The 22,164-nt window shown below is 44.9% G+C and overlaps 1 protein-coding gene across 2 annotated transcripts in view; it reads left to right on the top strand.

Annotated features, from left to right (window-relative positions):
- Positions 1-16,099, top strand: part of CHCHD6 (coiled-coil-helix-coiled-coil-helix domain containing 6) — a 296,649-nt gene extending 280,550 nt beyond the window's left edge. For both annotated transcript variants that reach the window (XM_044005467.1, XM_044005395.1), the window contains exons 7-8: positions 8,995-9,130; positions 15,851-16,099. In XM_044005467.1, coding sequence (XP_043861402.1) covers positions 8,995-9,130; positions 15,851-15,856 — 142 coding nt within the window. In that variant the 3' untranslated portion in view covers positions 15,857-16,099. The remainder of the gene's footprint in view (positions 1-8,994; positions 9,131-15,850) is intronic.
- Positions 16,100-22,164: the final 6,065 nt, after the last annotated feature.

Here is a 22,164-nt window from a genome sequence, read left to right as displayed (position 1 = left end):
TAAATCCTTATCACTGGTTACATCTTTTAATCAGACCCAGTCCCCTCTTGGGTCTCCAGGTGCATCTGGAAGACCCTTCCTGGTGTTTGTACCTCCTAAAGCCGCTTAGGTCCCTTGAGAGCTTAATGCATGGCTGCTAGAAAAACTTTTCTTCAGACCTACTGTTTGAGAAACTTGCCTTAGAAAGGGGGCCAGGACTTATTCCAGCCTTTGGAGAGACGGCAACAGTGTGGATGCATTTGTTTGTATTCTTGAAAAGAAGCTGTTAGCAGGACTTGAATGTCTTTAAAAGCTTTGATTTGGCCAGTGTCTTTTATAAAGCTGGACTGCAGAGCCTCAGGGCTGGGGGTGGGCTATGTTTGGACAGAACTCGGCTACTTTAATGAATGGTTTGATTCCTGGTGCAGTGCCGCCTTGCTATAAAGCTCTTCATTATGAAATCTCTGCTCTCAGCTTCTCTGCTCCATTCCAAGTCCTTTTTACAGGCAAAGCGGCTACAAGGGGCTGGGAAAGGAGGGCGTTTAGAACAAATGACATTTACTTGGCATTTTGTCTCCTTCCCTCAGGCCTGATGAAGGCCAGAGGAGAAGCCTGCTCTGCCTCTGGACCCAACAGTGATACCTGTGTTCAGGGGATAGATTCCAACACACACTAGTTTGTTCCTGGAGCCTCATGCTACAAGTCAACCAAATTGGGTCATTTCCAGCTCTGCCTCAGAGATAGACAGGGGCCTAACCCCAGAAATGCATTTCACTGGCGGAAGAGAAGCCAGCATAGCAAGGAGCAAACCCCATCTCCCTTTGGAGCCCACTGAGCCAAGGTTGCTGTGCTAGTTACACCACAGATGGAAGCCTGAGGAGTTCTACAAGCACTGGACTGGCACCCCTTCCCTCATCATCCTCGTCACTGAGAATCCTCCACTTTCAAGGCCCAGCTCAGCCACTGCCCCTTCCAGGGAGCCTTCCCCAGCACCCTTCTCCCCCTGCCACCCCCACCAAAGTGTGCTCTCCCTCCTTAATTTGGAAAAAAAATAGTGTTCTAAATATCTTTTGGTTTCACATCATAGTCATTTCCAGATACACCACTGCCACCATTGAACCTTCCTGTAACAGTTAAACAAAATCGGAGTGGCTGCATATTGCAGGCAACAATCCACACCCCGAAACCCCTACCCCCTGCTGAAAGGACAGAGGGTGTATAGACATTCATTGTCTCTTCTCCGGCACTAAAATTTCTCTGCTCATATTTTATTAGTGTTCTCGTCTAGAGCTCCCCATTATACCCTAGCTTATATGATGTTTACCTATGACTAAGTTATTTCCCCTCCTATCAGACGAAGATTACATAATTTTTTAAATTATAGGCCCCATCACTTAGCTCAGTATTCTTCACACAAAATATACTTAATAAATCTTTGATTTACAATAATAAATTTGAAATGAATTTGCTAACCATATTACATACACACATGCATGCATACATACTTACTTCCCTCAATTATATGATATGGTCCTTTCCTCAGTGAGTTCACAATCTAATACAAGGGACAATGCTTACTTGTAAGTAGTAATGTCCTTTTTATTTAGTGGTCAGACTTCTAGCATCTAGAAAATGGAAATTAAGTGAAGATAGTCCCTTGAGTAACCATAATTTATTTCTCAGACACCATACACTAAAACACATCTGCTCACATGAGAATCTTTTGGGTCCATACTCAGCATGTTTACTTTACTCTTTATTCTAACAAGTTTTACTTTGATCATCTAATAAAGACCTCTGAGCTACTGAGCTGTTCAGTCTTTTTGCTCCTACATTGAATAGCTCTAGACTGATAACATTGGTTTAACTGTTTCACCAACCCATCAAAATGAGGAGGAAAGAGGACAGATAGTTCAGCACACTGGACAGGAAAGAAAGGAAAGGGAGAAAAAAGAAAAACTTTTTAAAAGCACAATTCAGTTGAGCCAACATTAAGCACCTATTGTTTGCATCACTGTAAAAGTTTGTTATTCATATCAACTCAAAAATCTACCAATCTGTTGGTATCTATTCAATGTGGCTGTTTTCCTTTATAAGCAAAGAGAACCAAAATGGCATTATTATGTTGGGGTCAGTGTACAGTGTGTCCACCTGTGGCTGATCAGACCAACATGAGCTTAGAAGGCTCTGCCACAGGTGGGGCACAAATAATCTATATGAACATTTGCAATGCAGATGTCTGTAAATTTTCACATCTCACGTTTCTTTTGAAACGTAGGTCTGCTTTGCTTGAAGAGCATGGTGCCTTCTTTGATGCAGGCATGCCATACTGGGTGATCCTGTGCCATTGTCTCCCATATCTCACAAGAACTTCTAAAGTTCTTCAGAGAAACCTTGAGAGTGTCCTTGTATTGCTGCTACTAACCTCGATGTGAATGTTTGCGTTGAGTTCTCCATGAAATAGTTTTTTTTTTAGGCAAGTGTATGTTTGGCGTTTAAACAACATGGTGGGCCAACTGAGTTGCACTCTCTGAAGTAGGGTTTAAATGCTTGGCAGTTCAGCATAGTACCTACTGTGTGCTTAGCACTTTGCAGATTAATATCTCATTTGATTCTCAGTGGCCCTGGAAGATACGTATTACTATTATTGTCATCCCCATTTTACAGATGAGGAAACTGAGGCAGTCAGATTAAGTGGCTTACCCAGGGTCACACAAGCTAATAAGTAGTATCTGAAGTCATATTTGAACTCAGGTCTTCCCAATTCCAGGCTTGGCACTCTGTCCACTGTACCACCTAGCTGTGCCCCTGTTGTATGCAAGTGATTATCAATATAGGGGATACATTTAGGAAAGCAGAGGAAACGACAAGAAATATACACACAGTATTTCAGATTTGGTCTAACGAGGGCAAAGTACAGTGGAGCCGTCACCCTCCAGCTCTGTACCTTCCCCTCGTTATCAACACGGTAGTTTTCAGTGCACCCTAAAACCACCCCAGCTTTTTAGCAGCCAAGTTACACTGCTGACCCCTATGGAATTTTCAGGACACTAAAACACCCAGTTTTCCCCCAGGAACTCCCTATCTTCTTTCCTCCCAACTGATGGTTGAACTCAAGTGTTGTTATTTACCCCACTCTTGGCTTGTTTTTTCAGCATCCTGCAATGTAGTTCATGTTGACCTAGTGACTTGACCCTTCACCTCTCTGTTTTTACTCACTCTGTCCAAAGTAGAGCTCATTATCTTCTTCCCAAACACATTCCTCCTCCAGACTTCCTGATTTCCTTTGAGTGTGCCACCTAGGTTTGGGTTTGTTTGGGTTTTTTCATTTTGGTCTGTGTCCTCTTTGACAACATGACTAATATGGAAATAGGTTTTGCATGATTGCACATAGATCACCTCTATCAAATGGCTTAACACCTCAGGGAGAGGGGAGCTGAGGGAGGGAGGGAGGGAGAAAGTCAGAACACAGAATTTTTAGAAACCAAATGTTAGACATTGTCTTTACATGTAATGGAGGAAAAAATAAAATCTTAATTAAAAATAAATAAAAGTTGGCTAGATGGGAATTTGTAAAAAGAGAGAGAGAGCGTGCCACCTAGGTTCCTAACCTTGGATTCCTTCTAGATATTTTGCTTTCTTCCCTCAGCGCCTTCTGTCTAAATGGTTGGCAGGTACTGTCAGTTCTGCCTCCTCAGTCTCTCCAGCATAAATCCCCCTTCTTAGGGGCAGTTAGGTGGCACAGTAGATAGAGCACTGGCCCTGGATTCAGGAGGACCTGAGTTCAAATCCAGCCTCAGACACTTAACACTTACTAGCTGTGTGACCCTGGGCAAGTCACTTAACCCCAATTGCCTCACACACAAAAAAATAATAATAAATCCCCCTTCTTTCCAGTCCCTCAGCTACTCCCCCCCCATCACAAGTCCTCTTCACCTCCATCTGGACAATTTCCAAAGGCTCCTCATTGAGCTTCCTTTTACCATTCTGCCTTCTCTCCAGTCCCTCTTCCAAGCAGCATCAGGCTGCCCACGTCCCTGCACTGCTGAAGAATCCTCAGCGATTCCCTATCACTTCTCTGTTAAAATACAGATGTCTCACACTAGATCTAAAGCCACGCACCATCTGGCTCAAGCCTGCCTTTACATACTGGCTGTGATCCTACTTCCCTCCATACAGTCTGTATTCTAACAAAGCTGACCTCCCTGCTCCTCCCCCAATTTAGACAATCTCCTGCCTCTGCGCCTTGGCAAAGGCTATCCATGAAACGCATCCCTTCCTCACTTATTCCCCACTTCTTGTTTCTCCTCATCACCTGTGCTCTCTCCCTCCTCAGATAATCTTGTGTTATCTATTTGTATGTTGTATCCCCAATAGATTGTAAGCTATTTGAGGCAAGGCATTTTTCTGTGTATGCCTAGCACCTAGAAGGATGCCTTAAACATAGTAAGTGTTGAATTAGTGATGATTGGATGGGATTGGATGGAATTGAAGTAAAGTGAATCAAGGGCAGCTATTATTGTTATTGTCTCCGTAGTAATGTCAGGTTTCGGCTCCCTAGTCACTATTTTTGTTCTGCCTTTTCTGATCCTGACCATACTTGTTGTCAGAGAAGACAAGCAAAACAAGAGCTGAGCAGTTGCTCCATCATCAATTGCTGTTCTTCCATCTACCCCAAGCAACAACAGTAGCCCTGCTTTTGTTACCCTCTTTCCCTCATTTCATCTAAATAAGACCTGTGGGTCACCATTCTCTCCCCTCACCAGCCTCTGCTCATTCTGAGTACTAGCGCCCCAGACACTACTTACAGGACCACACCACACATTCGTAATTATCCGCTGTTAACACCCCTTGCTCCTGACTTCTCTACATGGCTTTTAAAATGTTCATTGGTTGAAGAGGTTCCTGTGCATTCACATCCCTATCTTTAAACAACTCCTCCTTGTGAGTGAATATCAGATCCCAAATAAGTGTTCCTTCACTGATTCTTCCACCTTTTGAAGGATAAAATAATCATTGAAGCAAATTGAGAAAGTATCAAGAGGCATCCTGCCATAAAGGATAGAGAGTGGCCTCAAAGTCAGGAAGCCTTCAGCTCCACGTCTCGGACACATCCTGGTCTTCTGACCCCGGGACAGGTGCTGTCCCTTTCAGGGCTCCAGGGAGCTCTTGGAGACTTGTTTGTCTGGATTGGAAGCTCTTTACCACCAGGAGTGTCCTGCATGCTTAAAGTCACAGGTTCAGTAAAAAGAAGAAAGAAAAGAAGGAGAAAAAGAAGAAAAGAGATGAGGAAAAGAACAGAAAGAAAAGAGGTTTTTAGATCCTCTGCCCAGGCAGAGGGAAAACTCTACTAGTTGGTGTCCAAAGTACTAAACTCTCCCATCAATACGTTATCATATTTCTGTGCAAGGCCACTAGGGGGCGCCATGGTACACAGTGTTTTGGCACTGGCGTCAGGTAAGCCTGAATGCAGCACTTCTTAACTGTGTGATCTTGGGCAAGTCAACTTCTGTTTGCCTCAGTTCTCTTATCTATAAAATGGGATAATAATAGCACTTATCTATTATTGTGAGGCTCATATGAGATAATATTTTAAAGTACTTACATAGTAGGCACTATATAAATGCAAACTATTATCATTATTATTGTCATTATCATTATTAGCAATGTGACTTATTTCCCAAACTCTTCATCTGTTCCCTGCTTCTGACCAAGTGCTGTGTAGTATGTTAAAATGACAAGTATGACTTTACTTCCTGCCCCTGTTGGGATTCACTGAAATGCTCTTCCCACTCTGCTTTTCCCCTCTGTTTATCAATCAGCCAGTCAACAAGTAAAAGACTATACTGAAGGCATTCTACTAGGCAATACAAACATAAAATAAAATAAAATAAGGGTGTTTGGGGCAGTTAGGTGGCACAGTGGATAAAGTACCGACCCTGGATTCAAGAGGACCTGAATTCAAATCTGGACTCAGACACTTGACATGTACTAGCTGTGTGACCCTGGGCAAGTCACTTAACTCTCATTGCCCTGAGCAGGGGGGGGGGGGTGGTGTGCTGGTAGATGCCTTGAAGAAGAGGGAGCATCCAGTTGTGCACATTTAAGAAAAGGAAGAGATGGCAGAGGAAGTCATCCCAGCAGAGAAGGCAGTAATGAGCTAAAGGCAGAGAGATAGAATGAGCTTGGCATGGAGAATATTGAAAGGAGACTAAGAGGAGGTAAGGCTAAGAAAGAGAGGTTTAAGACAGATGGTGGAAGGCCCTAAATACATAATGGGGAATTTTTACTTTTATTCTTTAAGCAATGGGGAGCTATTGAAAGGTTTTGAGTAGAAGAGTGATGTGATCAGGCTGCTTGACCATTGGTATAAAGCATGTAGAGGAGTGAGGGAAGACTGGTATTCATAATGAGAAGAAGGGTTCTCTTTTCAGTCATACTTTGGATCCTCACAGTAGCTCTGTGAGATTAAGAAATGAGAGTACGCTTATTCCTGTTTTATTAAGAATGAGGCTGGGAGTAAATAGTAAAAAAAAAAAAAAAGAAAAAGAAAAAAAAGAATGAGGCTGCGGCAGCTAGGTGGCGCAGTGGATAAAGCACCAGCCCTGGATTCAGGAGGACCTGAGTTCAAATCCAGCCTCTGACACTTAACACTAGCTGTGTGACCCTGGGCAAGTCACTTAACCCCCATAGACCTGCAAAAAAAAAAAATTAATGAAGCTAAGGCTTCAAGAGGTGGTCATCTGCTCAAGGAATGCGGACCAGAACCAGAACAAGCGCCAGGGATCTTCCCCCGCTGTCAGGCTACCGCATGGGACACACATTCATGAAGAAAAAGTCAGTGCAGGACAGAATGTCTCCTACATTGTCCGTCAAGGTCTTTGGATCAGATTTGTTTGCTCTTTTTGTCTGTCTTTGCCACAGGGGGTAATGGGGGAGGAGAAAGATTGAGACAGAAAGACCAAAAGGCATCAGTAAAAAATGTTTAGGGAAGAAAAACGCACCTGGGAATGCTATCATAGGGAATGTCTGAATGTCTCACCAAAGAGCACAGAACAGGGATAGAGACTGGCCCTGGAACTTCATTCGTATGGGGAACTTTTTTTTCTTTTTTCTTTTTTTTTGGCGGGGCAATGAGGGTTAAGTGACTTGCCTAGGGTCACACAGCTAGTAAGTGTCAAGTGTCTGAGGCTGGATTTGAACTTGGGTCCTCCTGACTCCAGAGCCAGTGCTCTATCCATTGCGCCACCTAGCTGCCCCCCAGGGCTGATGCTCTATCCACTGTGCCACCTCGCTGCCCCGGGAACTTCTTGATAAGGAAATGCTCTCTACCAGTTTTGGTCCAGGTTCCAATCTTGGCAATCTGGGGCCTTTGAGAACTCGTTGGAGCAGAGGTGCCAAAGGGCAGCCCAGGACCAGGTTCACATTTCATCCGGAAATATTTAACAAAAAGAATAAAAACACAGTAGAACATAGAGAATGTTGATGATGGTTTTCTAAGTCAAGATGGATCCTCATAGATTGGGTCGGTGGCTCCCGTTTGCCGCTGGCCCAGAACACTAAGCAGCTGAGCACCATGCCCGGGGTCACACAGCCAGCATCTCTCTTGAAGCTAGACTTCAGCTGAGCAGCTTTCCTGGCCACTCGCCAAACTGCCTTCATTCTCTACTGTCGCATTATTAAATTGGTGGCTTGGAAATCTTGGATTGCCTCTGTTAAACTGACTCTCATGCCACCAATTTAAAAACCCTTCTATTGAAAAGAGAACTTAAATGTTCAGTCCTTATTGAAGAAGCCGGGGACAGGTGCAGTTCATTCTAGAAAGGGCTCCACGGAAGAGGGCTATTGTTGGGGTGGGGTTTTAAGTTTGGGTAGTCAAATAAATTAATAAATAGCTCATTGCCTGATGATACTTAATAAATGAGATGTGACTGTACCCCAGATGAGAACTCTAGCGACAGATGCTAATCAAGCCCAGGGTTATGTGGGAAGCCTCCCACTGAGTGGGGCTGCCGCTGAGGCCAGTACCATGACACAGCAATTCTCCGGCTTGATCGGGGCCAGACCTAAGCACAATCTGGATGTCTCCTCCTCCCTCCTTGTTCAGGCCGTCCCTGCTTTGCCTCCTGGGCCTCTGCTGGGGTTCAGCCTCTCAGGACTTTGCAGTTAGCCAGATGTTACCTAGAGATTAGTTCATTTTTCCTAAAGCAGTGGCTTCGTCTAAAGCCAGGGTTCACGAACTTGGTGGTTGTTGGTTTTTTAAAAAACAGTTTGATAACTTGTTTTCCTTGTAAGTCTCTATTTCATGAATTTAAAAATTTGATCTTGAGGAGCCCATAGGCTTCCCCAGACTGCTGCCCAAGGGATTCAGGACACAAAGAAGACTGCGAACCCCACTGGACAAGGGTTTCCCCTCCAAGTAATATTTGTATCTTAGCAGAGTCCTTAAGTCCCGCTGCTGGCAAGCTTTCCCAGAAGTCAGGGAGATTGTCCATCACTCCCCCGTGGTCGTCATACCAGTCTTTTCATAAGGCCAGCCCTGGGTCTCTGCACCCAGAACAGGACACACGGGAATAACCAACTAACTGTCGTTTCCAGTTCTCTTTATGTCGCTGTGGGAGACGTGTATTGATTATGGCGTTAATGAGATTCAGAGGTGTGGGAGCTTCTCTCAGGTCTGCGACTACCACCTTTATGGCTTCTATGTTCTCTCCCTTTCCTGCCATAGTGGTGATACCCACAGACATGGTTCTTCATAAAATGACTTGGCTTCATTCTAGAGAAGGGAGAGGGGAAGGGAAAGAGAAGGGAAGGGAGGGAGGAGGGAAAGAGAGAGGGAAGACAGACTGAAGACGCCCCAGATACCTGTGCGGCTATTGTGTCTTATGATGTGGTCTTAGGTCAGCTCCTTCGGGGAGAGGCCGGGGCTCTACATCACCACGCATCTCTTGGGCTGGACTCCACAGAGACCGCCAGAGCTACTTAAACATGGTTGTATGCTGCTTTCCTCTCCAGACCTCGAAGGGCCGATCCTGTGTGCTCAGGCCTTCAGTCCGAGATCCTTCGCTGCTACAGAGACAACCTTCGCGAGGTGCTGAAGTGTTCCGACCTGGTCAAGGCCTATCAGCACTGTGTGAGCACCGCCCAAAAGGTACAGCCAGCCCCTTGCGCTCCTTTCCTTCCCTTCTCATCAGACTCTCCTGCCACTGCATGTAGCCCAGTGCCTCCCTTCTGGCTCTGCCCTTCCCTAGCTCCTCCCTGTTCCTCCTGGGGTATGGCCCTGCCTCTTCTCTGCCCAGGCCCTTGGGAGGATCCCTGGCCTCTTTGTATGGAGCAGCCTCAAGATAAAGAGGGAGATGGGCATACTGTAAGAACGTTGGACTTAGAATCCAAAGACCTGGGTTCAAGTCCCCTCTCTGCTCCTTGACTACTTATTTGACCTTGACTGAGTGTCACTTCCCCTCTCTGAGGGACTCATTTTTCCTCATCTGTAAAGTGGGGAGCTTAAACAAAATGTTCTCTGTGATCTCTTCAAGCTCTAAATCCTGTGATTACAGTGATGTCTGTGACCATGGTTGTGTGATGGGAAATTGGAAATAGACTGCTGCTGCTAAAGAATTGTGTGATAAGGAGAGAGGGGCTATAGTGGCCCTTCCAGCAATTTGGGGCTTAACAACAACTGGCCACACCCTGCAGGAAAAGCCAAATCAGTCTTCCACAGCACTGCCTCCCTCCAGTCTGTGGGCTCTTCCATCTGGCCTGTTGGTGCCACAAGGCACCAAGGCTATAAAATGCCAGTGATCGACACCCTTGGGTCATCCTCTTCCTACCACTCTTACAGCCTTTTCAAATACCCGGGAGTCCCAGGAACTCCCTTCTGGTTTAGCAGTATTTTGGACCTGGGAAGTGGGGGACGCTGTCAAGGAATAAATAGCCCACTCAGAAAGTGTCGAGCACTTGATCGCAATCAAGATCAGAGACACGGGCTAAGATCTCAGAGGATGCCCTTAAGATGGAATGAGAGTGTGGTCTTGGTGGGTGCTGGCGGGAAAGGCAAGGTCCAAGAATTGCCCAGGATGGCCTCCCATCCTCTTGGGTGTTTTGTATCACCTCTGTGTTAGACTCCCTTCCTCTGCTCCATCTAGGCCAGCCTGAGAGTAATTCTGCAAAGCCCAGGCTCAGCAAGGGAAGCCAGCTCCTTCCTGCATCAGAGGCACCAGGCTGAAAAAGAAGCCTAGGGCTGGCTGGGAAGCAGTTCTGGGCATCCTCTTAGAGCAAGAAGAGCTTCTCTGCAGGATCCTCATCAGAGGAAGAGAATGAGACTTAAGACCGAGATTTTGATTTCTGGGTGGATTTCAGGGTCCAGTCAAGGCATTATCTTAACCCATAGAGGCCTGACTCAAACGCATGCCCTTTCCAGGTAATCAGAATCCCCCAGCAGTCTGAGCAGCAAACCCCTTCCAGAGGGAGGACATCTCTCTAGCTTAGGCAGCCCCTTGTCATCTTTGATATCTGTTCCTACTTAACATAGCACTTTTTATTCAAAAGATTTTTCTGCTGCCAGGCCCCTTCTCTTACCATCTTATCAAACAAACTATCTCTGTCTTTGTCTTCTGTCTGAGGGCCTGCCACCTCCCCTCTGCCCCATCCCTTCCCAACTCAGTGGACACCTGTGCTCACCAAAGATCTTTGGCTTCCACTTGCTATCTTAGATGAAAAGCTCTTAGAGTTAGTTTTTTAAAAAGAGGATTTTCATTCTTGCATCAGTGCATTGATAAAGGGTAAGGGCTCACTTCTCTTCACCACAGATAAGCCCATTTTCCCAAGCCAGAAAGCCTGCTGCTTTGTGTGATTACATGTGGTAAACAAGGTCAGAACAGTTCTCAGCTAAAACAGGTCATTCCACCTCAAGCTTCATATCCGTAGCCATCTCTCTCCAGCAGCCAAAAGGTTTCCCTTGAACTGAATTTTAGGTGAATGTTGAGAGAAGGTCCCTGGAATCAACCTCCCTCCCCCCGCCCCAAGTAGTTCAAAGGCCATAGGAACTGGAGGCGGGTTTTGAGGGAGCTGGTGTATGTTAGGACCTTCACAAAGGCCCAGCTCAACTCATGCTCCCTGGATCTCTCCTAGTGTAGAGTGCCCCTCACGGGAATGTTGTGTACCACCCAGGCCAGGGAGCAGACTTCGCCCTAGCATTGACCTCCCGTTGTTCATCTCGTCGGAAGTAGGGGATGACTTTCTCACGGCACCATGAGAGACAGAACTTCTGAGGTTCCACAGGAGGTGGGGAGTGGAGCGCTCTGAGCCTCCAGAGGTAAAGAAGCTAAGGCTGGAGAGAGGCTGTTTTCTCTCCTACTAAGGATGGAATCTGTTTGCTTAATTTTAAGTCTAACATGAAACAAGCTGCCAACCATCCCTGAAGAATCTTCAACAGACGGAGATGGGGAAAATTGTCAGGCTGTATTAGACCAAATGGTGTAAGTCCTGGTGGAATTTTTTTTATCCTTCCTATTTACCAAGAAGGTCTTTGGATGTCTGCAAATCAGCAAGCTTAAAACTTTAATTAAAAGCCCTTCTCCTCCCACCTCCCATCCCCCCAATCCCCAGACCTACAGGATATTTCAAGTCCCTAACTGATTCTTGGCATATCTGATTTCTTATTTGGGGAAATGCTTTGCTAAGGGATCCTACTGTCCAGCTGTCTGCAGTCCTATCCCCCAGCATTGGACGTTTTCTTCTCTCCCTTCTACAAATCAGACTTTTAGCTTTGGGGGATTGGGGCAGCATTTGGGGAGGGGTGAGGTGTTGACTTTTTTCCCCCTAGCAGAGTATATCTTTAGCAAACACATTTACCAATACATCTTTATTGCACCAAGTACAGGCAAAATGTGATTATGAAGGAAGACAGATTGCATTAAACTTCAGCCTGCTTTCTGCAGCCAGCCTGCCCAAGAGAGGTGCTGGGAAGCTGCCAGGCCTAACTCCCCCCACCCTTTCCCACCCCCGGTGTTATTAAAGAGTAAATTGGAGGCTGAACAACTGGCGACAGCAGAGGCCAGTGAAGGATCCAACTGAGTTTGAGTGCATAGTGTGTATGGAAGGCATGTTAGACCTAATACTTTGACTATCTCAGGATCCAAAGATTCTGGATATACGGAGAGAGAGAGGGAGAGGGAGAGGAGAGAGAGAGAGAGAGAGAGAGAGAGAGAGAGAGAGAGAGAGTGTGTGTGTGTGTGTGTGTGTGTGTGTGTGTGTGTGTGTGTGTGTGTGTGTGTCTGCGCGTGCTGCTGAAAACATCCTCTTTTCCCTCTCCCAGTGGTGCTGGCTAGTATACCCAAGTGTATGTCATAGGGATTTACTACAGGCAGTAGCCAGGTAGCCAGAAATCACCATGGTCTACATTAGTTAGGGGCTAGGGGAGTGGGGCAAAGGCACAAGCCATCGGTCAGGTAGCTGGGAAACAGAGATAATGCCTTCACACTCCAAGAGTTCTTGGGCATTTTCTGAGGCCCCACAAACACTCGCTCGGTGCAATCAGAGCCCAGAGGCATGAGCATGTATATGGATGTGGATCGCTTCCTGGCGGGAGTTTAGGCTCTCCACAGATTTCTAACAAGGAAGAACCTGATTTTCATGAAAATCACATATGAGTGAACATTCTCCCTGAGTTAGTTTCTACTGGAAAATTCTGTTATTAAAGAAGTGAAGGATAAAGGTAAGAACCCTACGTGACACTGTTAATGCAAGTGAATTTTTTCTGAGACCTGTGTTGGTACACAACGTACCCGTTAAAACCCAGTTATAGACGTGGGGGGGGTTGGGGTTCGGTTTTGGCAAGGACCTCCACCTTGATAGAAAGTTATTTTAAATGCTGAATCTCATTTCATACCATGCACAGTTCATCATATTGTGTAAAAGAGTCTGTTCAGTTCCAGTCTAGTGCCCTATGCCAGGCCCTGGAAATCAAGGCAGAAAGAAAACAGCCCATGCCTTCAAAGAGCTGACATCCTACTGAAGGATGCTACCTGTATCTAAAGGATGGGATACATGTTTAAGTCTTTTCTGGCTTTAATAGAATAATTTACTAAGTAGCTTTAAGAGCCACTGACTTTCAAACTGACCAGTGCTTCTTTCCCTTAAAAACAAGATGGAAAACTCACCTAGTCTTGCAGAAGAAAGTAAACTCTTGTCTTGATACCCTTGGTTAGGAGCCCAGAAATCCTTGTGGCTTTGTTACTCATGATGATAGGAAGACATTATTTCATCTATCCTCGAAGGAAAATGAGGCACGTGAAGGTCAGATGTCCCAAACAGGGTCGCACAGGGAGTATTTATCAGAGGTAGACTTTTAACCCACTAGCTCCTGTTGCCAATCTAGTCTTCTTTTCATTGTCCCATGCTGCCTCCTAGTATAACTTGTCATATTGGGGCAGCTAGGTGGCGCAGTGGATAGAGCACCAGCCCTGGAGTCAGCAGTACCTGAGTTCAAATCCGGCCTCAGACATTTGACACTTACTAGCTGTGTGACCCTGGGCAAGTCACTTAACCCAATTGCCTCACCAAAAAATAAAAACAAACTTGGCATATTAGCACTGGGCTTCACATATGGAATCATCACTTTTAGAGCTGGGGCAGAGCTCGGAAGATCCTCTGGTTCAGGCCCTGTGTTCAGTTCAACATTTATTAAGCACCCACTTTGTTTAATGTGCTCTGGGTGGGTGCTAGGGATACAAAGCCAAAATAGTCCCTGTCCTCAGGGAACTTGCATTCTGCCGAGTAAGAAGTGGTGTTGTCTCCATGTTATAGAAAAGGCAGCCATGGTGAAGAACGGCTCAGTGATCTGCTCAGGATCCCACCCAGAGTAAATGGCATGAGGGGAACAAAAGCCATTTTTCGTGTCTCCTAGTAATACCATGATCTTTCAAAGCAAAAAAAAAAAAAGATTCCTTGAAGTGGAAGTGAATTTATTGTATTTGCCTCAAGGTCTCCACAAAGACTTCTGAAATAGAAGACTATGTCCGATTCTGGACGTAGACAGCCACATATGAAGAAACGTATTAACAAACTAGGATGGTGAAGGGTCTAGAAACTATGACGTGGGATCAATGGAAGCGACTAGGAATGTTTAACCAGGAGAGGAATTAGGAGAGAGGGGAGAGAGGTGATCATTGCCATCAGATAATTAAAAGGCTTTCATACGGAAGAGGAGACAGGCTGGTTTGGTTCGGTTACACCAAGGGGAGAGTGGGGTGCTCTCCCTTTCTCTGCTGGTTTTCTAAAACCAACCACCTTTTTGAGCTTGTACAAAGGGAATCTTTTCATGGGGTGATTAGACTTGGCTGAGGGCTCTTAACCAGGAGTCCATGAGCTTATAAGAAAGTACCTGGGGCAGCTAGGTGGCGCAGTGGATAGAGCACCGGCCCTGGAGTCAGGAGTACCTGAGTTCAAATCCGGCCTTAGACACTTAACACTTACTAGCTGTGTGACCCTGGGCAAGTCACTTAACCCCAACTGCCTCACTAAAAATTTTTTTTTTAAAAGTACCTGTATTTAACTAGAATTTATTTCTTTTGTAACCTACCTATGTGTTTGAAAAGGAGGGGTCATAGACTTCACTAGATTGCCCTAAGGGCCCAAGACACAGAAAAGGTGAAGAATCCTTAAACTATCAGCCTCTAAGACTCCTTCCACTTCTGAGGTTTGGGGCTTCTCTTTGACTCTGTGACCTGTGACCATTTAAGACTTGAGGATCCCATTCCTCACTCAGTAGGACAAGAGAATCAGAACCCAGATGTTTGTCCTACCACTGTGCAAGCAGGCCACCTTGACCAGCTCATGACTTCTGAGGCCCCCACTTGCTCATCTGTACAATGATGGGGTTGGACCAGATGAGCACTGAGGAGGTCCCCTTGAACTCCCAACTTTCTGTGATCCAAGGAAGCCCCTTTGTCCTTGGGTATGATTTCCTCCAGCAGTTATGGGAGGAGACTGAGATTTTAAACAGGCGCCTCTCCACTGAAAAATGGTATGGTATAATGGCTGAGGGGTTGGCCTTGGAGTCAGAAAGACCTGAGTTCAAGTCCCATCTCTCACACATTGGCTGTGTGACTCAAAATAAGTCTTCTAACCTCTCAGGGCTTCAGGCAGCTCTCCAAGATTATCGGTTACAGAGTAATGGCAGATCTACATTGGTAGACTAATAGTTCCCTACATTAGAATAGCCAAACATGTACCCACAACAGTCCAGAGTAAAATGTAATTGGAAAATATTTAGCAAAATAAATAAAAATACAATAAAATATAGATAACATTCAGTATGTGGACCACATGAATCATTATGCACAGAGTAGTGGGCCCCTGCTTCTTTTTGAGTTTGACACCAATACCCCACGCCAGTGAAAACACATGTCTGGCAAAGAAAAAAAAATCTACTCAATTATACATCATAATGAAAAGATACATAATTTATGAAAAAAGAAAACAAAGCACTCGTAGATGATCTGTTTGGTTTCAGCATGCCAGTATGTGATTTGGGGTAGCATCAGCACTAACAGAACTCCCATTTCTCATTATGTCTTACTTAATCTAATAGAGTATTAAAATTAGTCTTCATTCCCTGAGTACTCCCCTGAGTAGGGGATCAGGAGAGGTGATTCAGACCCCATGTTGGACACTTGAGCAAAGCAACTGAAGATGAAATATTTTCTGTGAAAGATCCACACGGTCAATAAGTCATAGTGAAGTGATCAGAGAGCTGCCCAGACACTGCCAGTCCCTCCCCAGTCAGCCCTTGCCAAGGTCTGTGTCCACTAGAAGTGTTCTCCTTTTTACAGCCTGCCTGAGCTGGACATAACATGATTCTCATTTGTAGGGCTGAAGAGGAACAATCATTCCTGGCATGGAGGGCGCCCAGCAGCAGCAGGCACACTCCAGCAAAGTCACCGCTTGCAGGACCACAGATCCCTGGGTTTGTCGCCAACATTTCCAGCCAGCTACCAATATGTGACCAAGAAACACCACTGTGCTTTGGGTTTATCATAGTTAAAGTGACATGTTTAAAAAAAAAAAGTGTATGTTCACAACTGCTCTGACCAAATAAAGCAGATGACTTTGTTTTCAATCAGTGTCCACAAGTCCGATCCTCCCAACTTTGATCTTGGAAGAGTGCCTGAACTAGGGGAACAAACTTAGTTCTTGGTCAGCAGCTTAGCATGTTCGTGTGTTGTTTCCAGCCAAATGAAAGCTTCAAGGAGGAGGAAACTCATTAGACTTAGAGAAGTTGAGAATGGGGAGAAGTGCCTTGTTCTCTTTAGCCTTCTCATTCAGGAAAGATCCTTGTTCAGTCGTGATGAGAGTTGGACTATTTGTTGGGAATATTGTAGAATGGGGGTGTTCTTGATTCAAGATAAGCTCTAGGTTCCCTTCTAACTCTTGGGTTCTTGTGTTCTGTGACTTGAGGATTTCATCCCAAGTATCTCTTTCCTTACACCCCGAAAGACACCCAACCAAATAAGGTTAGGATTTTGCTTGTCAGGAGGACTAGTGAGGGCCTTCCACCCTCTGAACAGCTCCCCAGAGATCATTTGTAAGAAAATAATAAATTCCATTGTTAAGTAGTCCTATCTTTTAATCAGTTGAGAGTATAAAAGCATCAGTAGTTTATCTGTACAAGCAAAACCAAATATGCTTTTTAGACACTTCTGTGCCTCCTACGAGGGAAAATAATAAAGCAAAGAGCCCAAGATGGAACAAAGTTTTCTCTTTCAGAGTTGAAGAAGTCTAATACATTTCTGATTCCTGGATTATCTGAGAGAGAGGAAAGAGAGAGAAAAGAACAGCTACTAAACAGAATCAGGTAAAAAGACAGCCCAAGCGAGGAGGTGGCAGACCTTTAGAATCTCTGAATGAGGTGGGGAAGGCAGCTCAGTCTTCACTAGCCAATCCTTGATGGCTCTGGAGAATACTTCAGAGGATTTGTCATCCCATTATTGACCCCCAACATAGTGATGTCATATTGCTGTCATTTGGTCCTCTTGGAACATGAAGAACAACCACCATCTCATCAATTTGACCTCTTTTTTATCATATATTTCCTCAGTGATAAACCCTTTCTTACTTGAATTAAGAAACCACAAATAACCAACTTAAGAAAAGGTAATGGAAGCATCTCTAATGATGACATTAGAAGTCAATCTTTTGGGGCAGCTTGGTGGCACAGTGGATAGAGCATCGGCCCTGGAGTCAGGAGGACCTGAGTTCAAATTCGGCCTCAGACACTTGACACTTACTAGCTGTGTGACCCTGGGCAAGTCACTTAACCCCAACTGCCTCACCCAAAAAAAAAAAAAAACAGAAGTCAGTCTTTGGCCCAGATTACGAGCTTGCAACTTACTCAGAAGACTGACTTCCAGGAACTTAAAACTTGTACATCTCTCAGGAGTAACTTTCAGACACCACAGTTTTCCATAGCGACTTGGTAGATGAAATCTGGAGGTAGAGAAAAGGGAAGGGACAGACCTAGATTAAGAGTAAGGTACCGGGGGCGACTAGATGGTGCAGTGGATAGAGCACCAGCCCTGGATTCAGGAGGACCTGAGTTCAAATCCGGCCTCAGTCACTTAACCCCCATTGCCCCGCCAAAAAAAAAAAAAAAAGAGTAAGGTACCCAGTGCCCTATATCTTGAGATGCTTTGACCCTCAACTAGTTACCCCTTGTCATCAGATTCCAGTTGTGAAGGATGACTGTACTCAGAGGAGGTGCCAGATGCCAGTCACCCCTACACCATACCTTTTTTTTTCTCCTTTTAGAGGCCTGTCATTCTTAGATTTCCCCTGTGATGGCCAATGGCATGTCAGAATAGGGATCCAATGAAGGAGTAGGTGGCCCTGCTCAGATGAACCTTCCTGGGCCATTTGTCTCCCATGTGACCTTGTAGGTTTAAGACAGAAGTTTACATTTTATGAGGTCTTCAGAGATTCCCTGGATTGCATCCAGGCCTCCGTCCGAATACATTTCCAGAGAATCTGCTGCAGCTCTGTGCTATTTGGGTAGACATTTCCTTCATATCTTTCACATGATTTATGGGTACCCCTTAGCCACCACTTACAAGGTGTGAAAAGGCAAGATTGACTAGCTCCCCCAGAACCACTTACCTAAGTTCTGTCCATTCTCTCAGGCCCTCCATAACTCCAGGGAAGTAGACAATTAGCCCCGATTGCCTCCCCATCCCTAGGCCATCCCTCCAGTACTATAATGTTAGACACTGGGTCCTGAGCTCTGTTCTCTCAGATCTTTCCACCTGTGATGCCAGGGGCATGTTTCAGAATGACTTTGCAAGACAGCGGTCCAAGCTGAAGAGCTTTGGGTTAGGCAGACTTTGGCTGTTAAAAAAAAGGCCTAGTGATCTTAAGACAACAAGGGACAGCCGTAGTCCAACAGCTGCCGTTGCTGTTCTGTAAGAACAGCTGCATCTTTCTCTGGAAAGAGCCCTGGACTCATTTGGGAGGCTCTGCTATATTAGCTGTGTGACTCTGGATGCTTAACTTCTCTGTGCCTCCATTTTCTTACCTGTAAAATGGGAACAATGATACTTCTTTTCCTACCTTAGGATTTCTGTGAAGACTTTGTAAAGTACTTTGTAAATCTTACGATGGTTACAAATCCAGTCCTTTCATTTTACTGACAGAGTAGTGTGTAACAGAAAAATGACTTGCCCAGAGTCATACCATTAGTTCATGGCAGGGCTAGGGCTAGAATCTAGGTCTCCTGGCTCCTTCTCCAAGGCTCTTCTCAGCATAGCGCACTGCTTCCCTTAAATGCCCTCTCTTGGCCTCAGTGTCATCATCTGTCAAATGAGGAGCTTGAATTGAGTGATCTCTAAGTTGTTTTATAGTATGTCGTTTGAAATTATATGGGGGTCCCTATTTCTGTCCCAGTTTTTAGGGAACTTAGCTGGGGTTTCTAATATATTGCTACTTATAAATTAGAGGCTTTAGCATCAGTTTGGGGCATTAAGCATTTATCAAAGCATATTAAATATTAGTAAAGAGAGAGCACGTGGCTCAGAAAGTTCAGAAAGGAGAGATAGTGGGCTGGGTGGCTGCTCCTTCTGGGTCCCAGGCCAAGAGAGAGAAAGAGTGAACATAAGCTTCCTGCAGGTCTAGAGGAGAGGCAGCCCTTACACACTGCTCAAAGCTAATTGGCTAGCGTCGTTCAAATCTATTGGTTTACTGGACTTGAGGGTGTCCATGAGCTAACTTCCTTTAGGTAGTCAGGAAGGTCAATCTACATTTCCTTTGAAATTCTCCTGACTCTGGGCTGGCCTTAAGAAAGGTCAGGCAAGGCTCTCTGGGTCTCCCAGAACCCCAGTATTTTCTCACAATAGCTATGAACTTTTATGTCATCTCCATGTTGAATTAGTGAAGCAGAAAGAGTATGTGAACCCTACACACACATGTGCATGCACATGCACACACACACACACACACACACACACACACACGGATCCCTGAAGAGCCAATCAGTCAGCTCAGCCAGAAGGAAGGGGAGCAGTTGCCCAGAGATGACCCAGCAGATTTTCTTTCCTGTGAGGAAGAAATTGCAGACAATCTGTGTAAATGCCTACAGTTTAACAGGCATTTAACATGTTTGTTAAGGGCCTGCTACATGCAAGGGTCTAGGGATTTACAAGTTATTTATAAACTCCCTGCCTTTAGGGGACTTATCATTGAATAGTGTTTGTTGTTGTTTAGTCATTTTTTTTCAGTTGTGTCCAACTCTTCATGACCCCATTTGGGGTCCAAGCCCAGCACTCTATCCACTGTGCCATCTTAGCTGCCCTTGGAATAGTGTTTGTCTGACACAAGTAACTGACAAATGCTAGAATGTAACATGGAGATAAAGGAGAGGTGAGCCAAGTGCTCTGAGAATATTTGAGAGTAATAGCTAGTATTTATATAGCACTTGAAGGTTTGCAAAGGACTTACATATATTATTTCATTTGATCCTCACAACAAACCTGGAGGGAGAGGCTACTATTATTTCCATTTTACACATGTAGAAACTAAGGATGAGAGAGAGTAAGTGATTTACCCAGGGTCACACAGGTAGGATTTGAACTCAGCTCTTCTGACTCCAAGCCCTAGGCTTCCTCCACCATACCACTGGCTCCATCAAATCAAGTAGAGAGTGAAAGCAGAGAATGATGTAGGTTTCAGACTGGGAGGTAAACTTCCCCTCATTTTCACCATTCATGATCTATATGATGTATTTTGTAATGTGCAAACCTAAGCATCCTGAAAATCAGGTTGGGAGTGTTGGGTATGAGCATGGGAAGAGCTACTCCCTCAATGAGACTGATTCTCCCAACAATTCAGAACCAGGAATTGGGCTACCCAGACTTCACAGATGGAATGAGATGGGCATGCACAGTGAATTCTCTGCAGGACTCCCACTTTCTGACTGTCCCTGGAAGAGCTGAGAACCTATTGGCTTTTTCCACAGGCCTAGCATCGCAGAAGGAGGATGATGTCAAGACCAAGGAAAGTAGGCACAAGTTTTCTTTTTCTTTCTGGTGGCAGAAACCAACCAACCAACCAAGTCTTTATTGAGCATCTGCTCTGTGCCAATAAACAAGTATTTGTTGAGTGACTGCTATGGAGCTAGGAGATAGAAGTACAAGGAATAAAACAATCCCTACATGTAAAGAGTTTGTGTTCTGACATGTACATATATAAGTATATATATATATATAGCACAACTATAAAGTGAATCAATGGGGCAGCTAAGTGGCGCAGTGGATGGAGTACCTGGCCTCTCCTTCCTGAGTTCAAAAGTGGCCTCAGATACTTACTAGCTGTGTGACCCTGGACAAGTCACTTCATCCTGTTTGCCATAGTTCCTTATTTGTAATATGAGCTGGAGAAGGAAATGATGAACCACTCAAATATCTTTGCCAAGAAAACCCCAAATGCGGTCACAAGTCAGACATGACAGAAACTTCAACAAGCTAATATTTAAATAGCGCCTACTATGTGCCAGACATTGTGTTAGGTGATTTACAACTATTATCTCATTTGCAACAACCCTGGGAGTTAGATGCTATTATTGTTATCATTTTATAGTTGAGGAAACTGAGGCAAACATAGGGTAAGTGACTTGCCTGGACTTGCACAACTAGTAGGTGTCTGTGGCCACATTTGAAGTCAGGTCTTCCTGTCTCTCAGCCCAAGGGAGAACACTAGCTAGCAGTTAGGTAATCATAAAAATGATTTTTTTTTCAGAGATGCTGCCTGATCTGCATCTTAAAGGGAGAGAGATCCTGTGAGATGTCTAGGGAATATATTCTAGCATGAGGGTTGGCTTGAGCAAAGATGTGGAAAACAGGAAGCGAAGTGTGTGTAAGGACAGGAAACCAATTTGGCTGGATGACTCAGTGAGGAAGAGGAAATAATGATCAATAAGGCTGGAAAGGCAGATGGGGGCCAGTTTGTATCAGGCTCTAAAAGTGTAACAAAAGATTTTCTGTTTGATCTCAAAGGCCATTGGAAGGCACTGGTGTTGGCTGAGTAGGGGAGTCGTGTGGTAGATCTTCCTTCACTTAAGGAATGATGCTTTGGCAGCAGTGCATAAAATGGACTGAGGTGGAAAGAAACTTGGAGTTATCACAATGATAGGCAATAAATATGTGACCTAAGTCAGTAGCTTTGTGAGTGCAAGGAAGGGGTCAGTTTTGAGAGATGTTCTGAAGGTTAGAAATGGACATTTGGACAATTGAGTAGGGTGTGTGTGTATGTGTGTGTGTGTGTGTGAGAGAGAGAGAGAGAGAGAGAGAGAGAGAGAGAGAGAGAGAGAGAGAGAATGAAAGAAAATGAGAATGAATGAATCCAGAGTAATAAGATTATGAACCTAAGAAACTAGAAGGATAGCTGTTCCTTCGATAGAAATGGAAGAGGGAATAGTTTAAGGGGAAAGAGAATGACTTCAGTTTTAGACATGATAAATTTAATATATCTCTGGGACATCCAGTTTGAAATAGGTTGGGTACTATAGGCGATGTGAGACTTGAAGCTCAGGAGAGAGACTGAGAATGGCTATATAAATATGGGAGTCAGGGCAGCGAGGTGGCACAGTGGATAGAGCATCAGCCCTGGATTCAGGAGGACCTGAGTTCAAATCTGCCCTCA

Source organism: Dromiciops gliroides, chromosome 1, assembly GCF_019393635.1.
Source record: "Dromiciops gliroides isolate mDroGli1 chromosome 1, mDroGli1.pri, whole genome shotgun sequence".
Classification (NCBI taxonomy): domain Eukaryota; kingdom Metazoa; phylum Chordata; class Mammalia; order Microbiotheria; family Microbiotheriidae; genus Dromiciops; species Dromiciops gliroides.
This window is presented reverse-complemented; position numbering and strand designations above follow the sequence as displayed.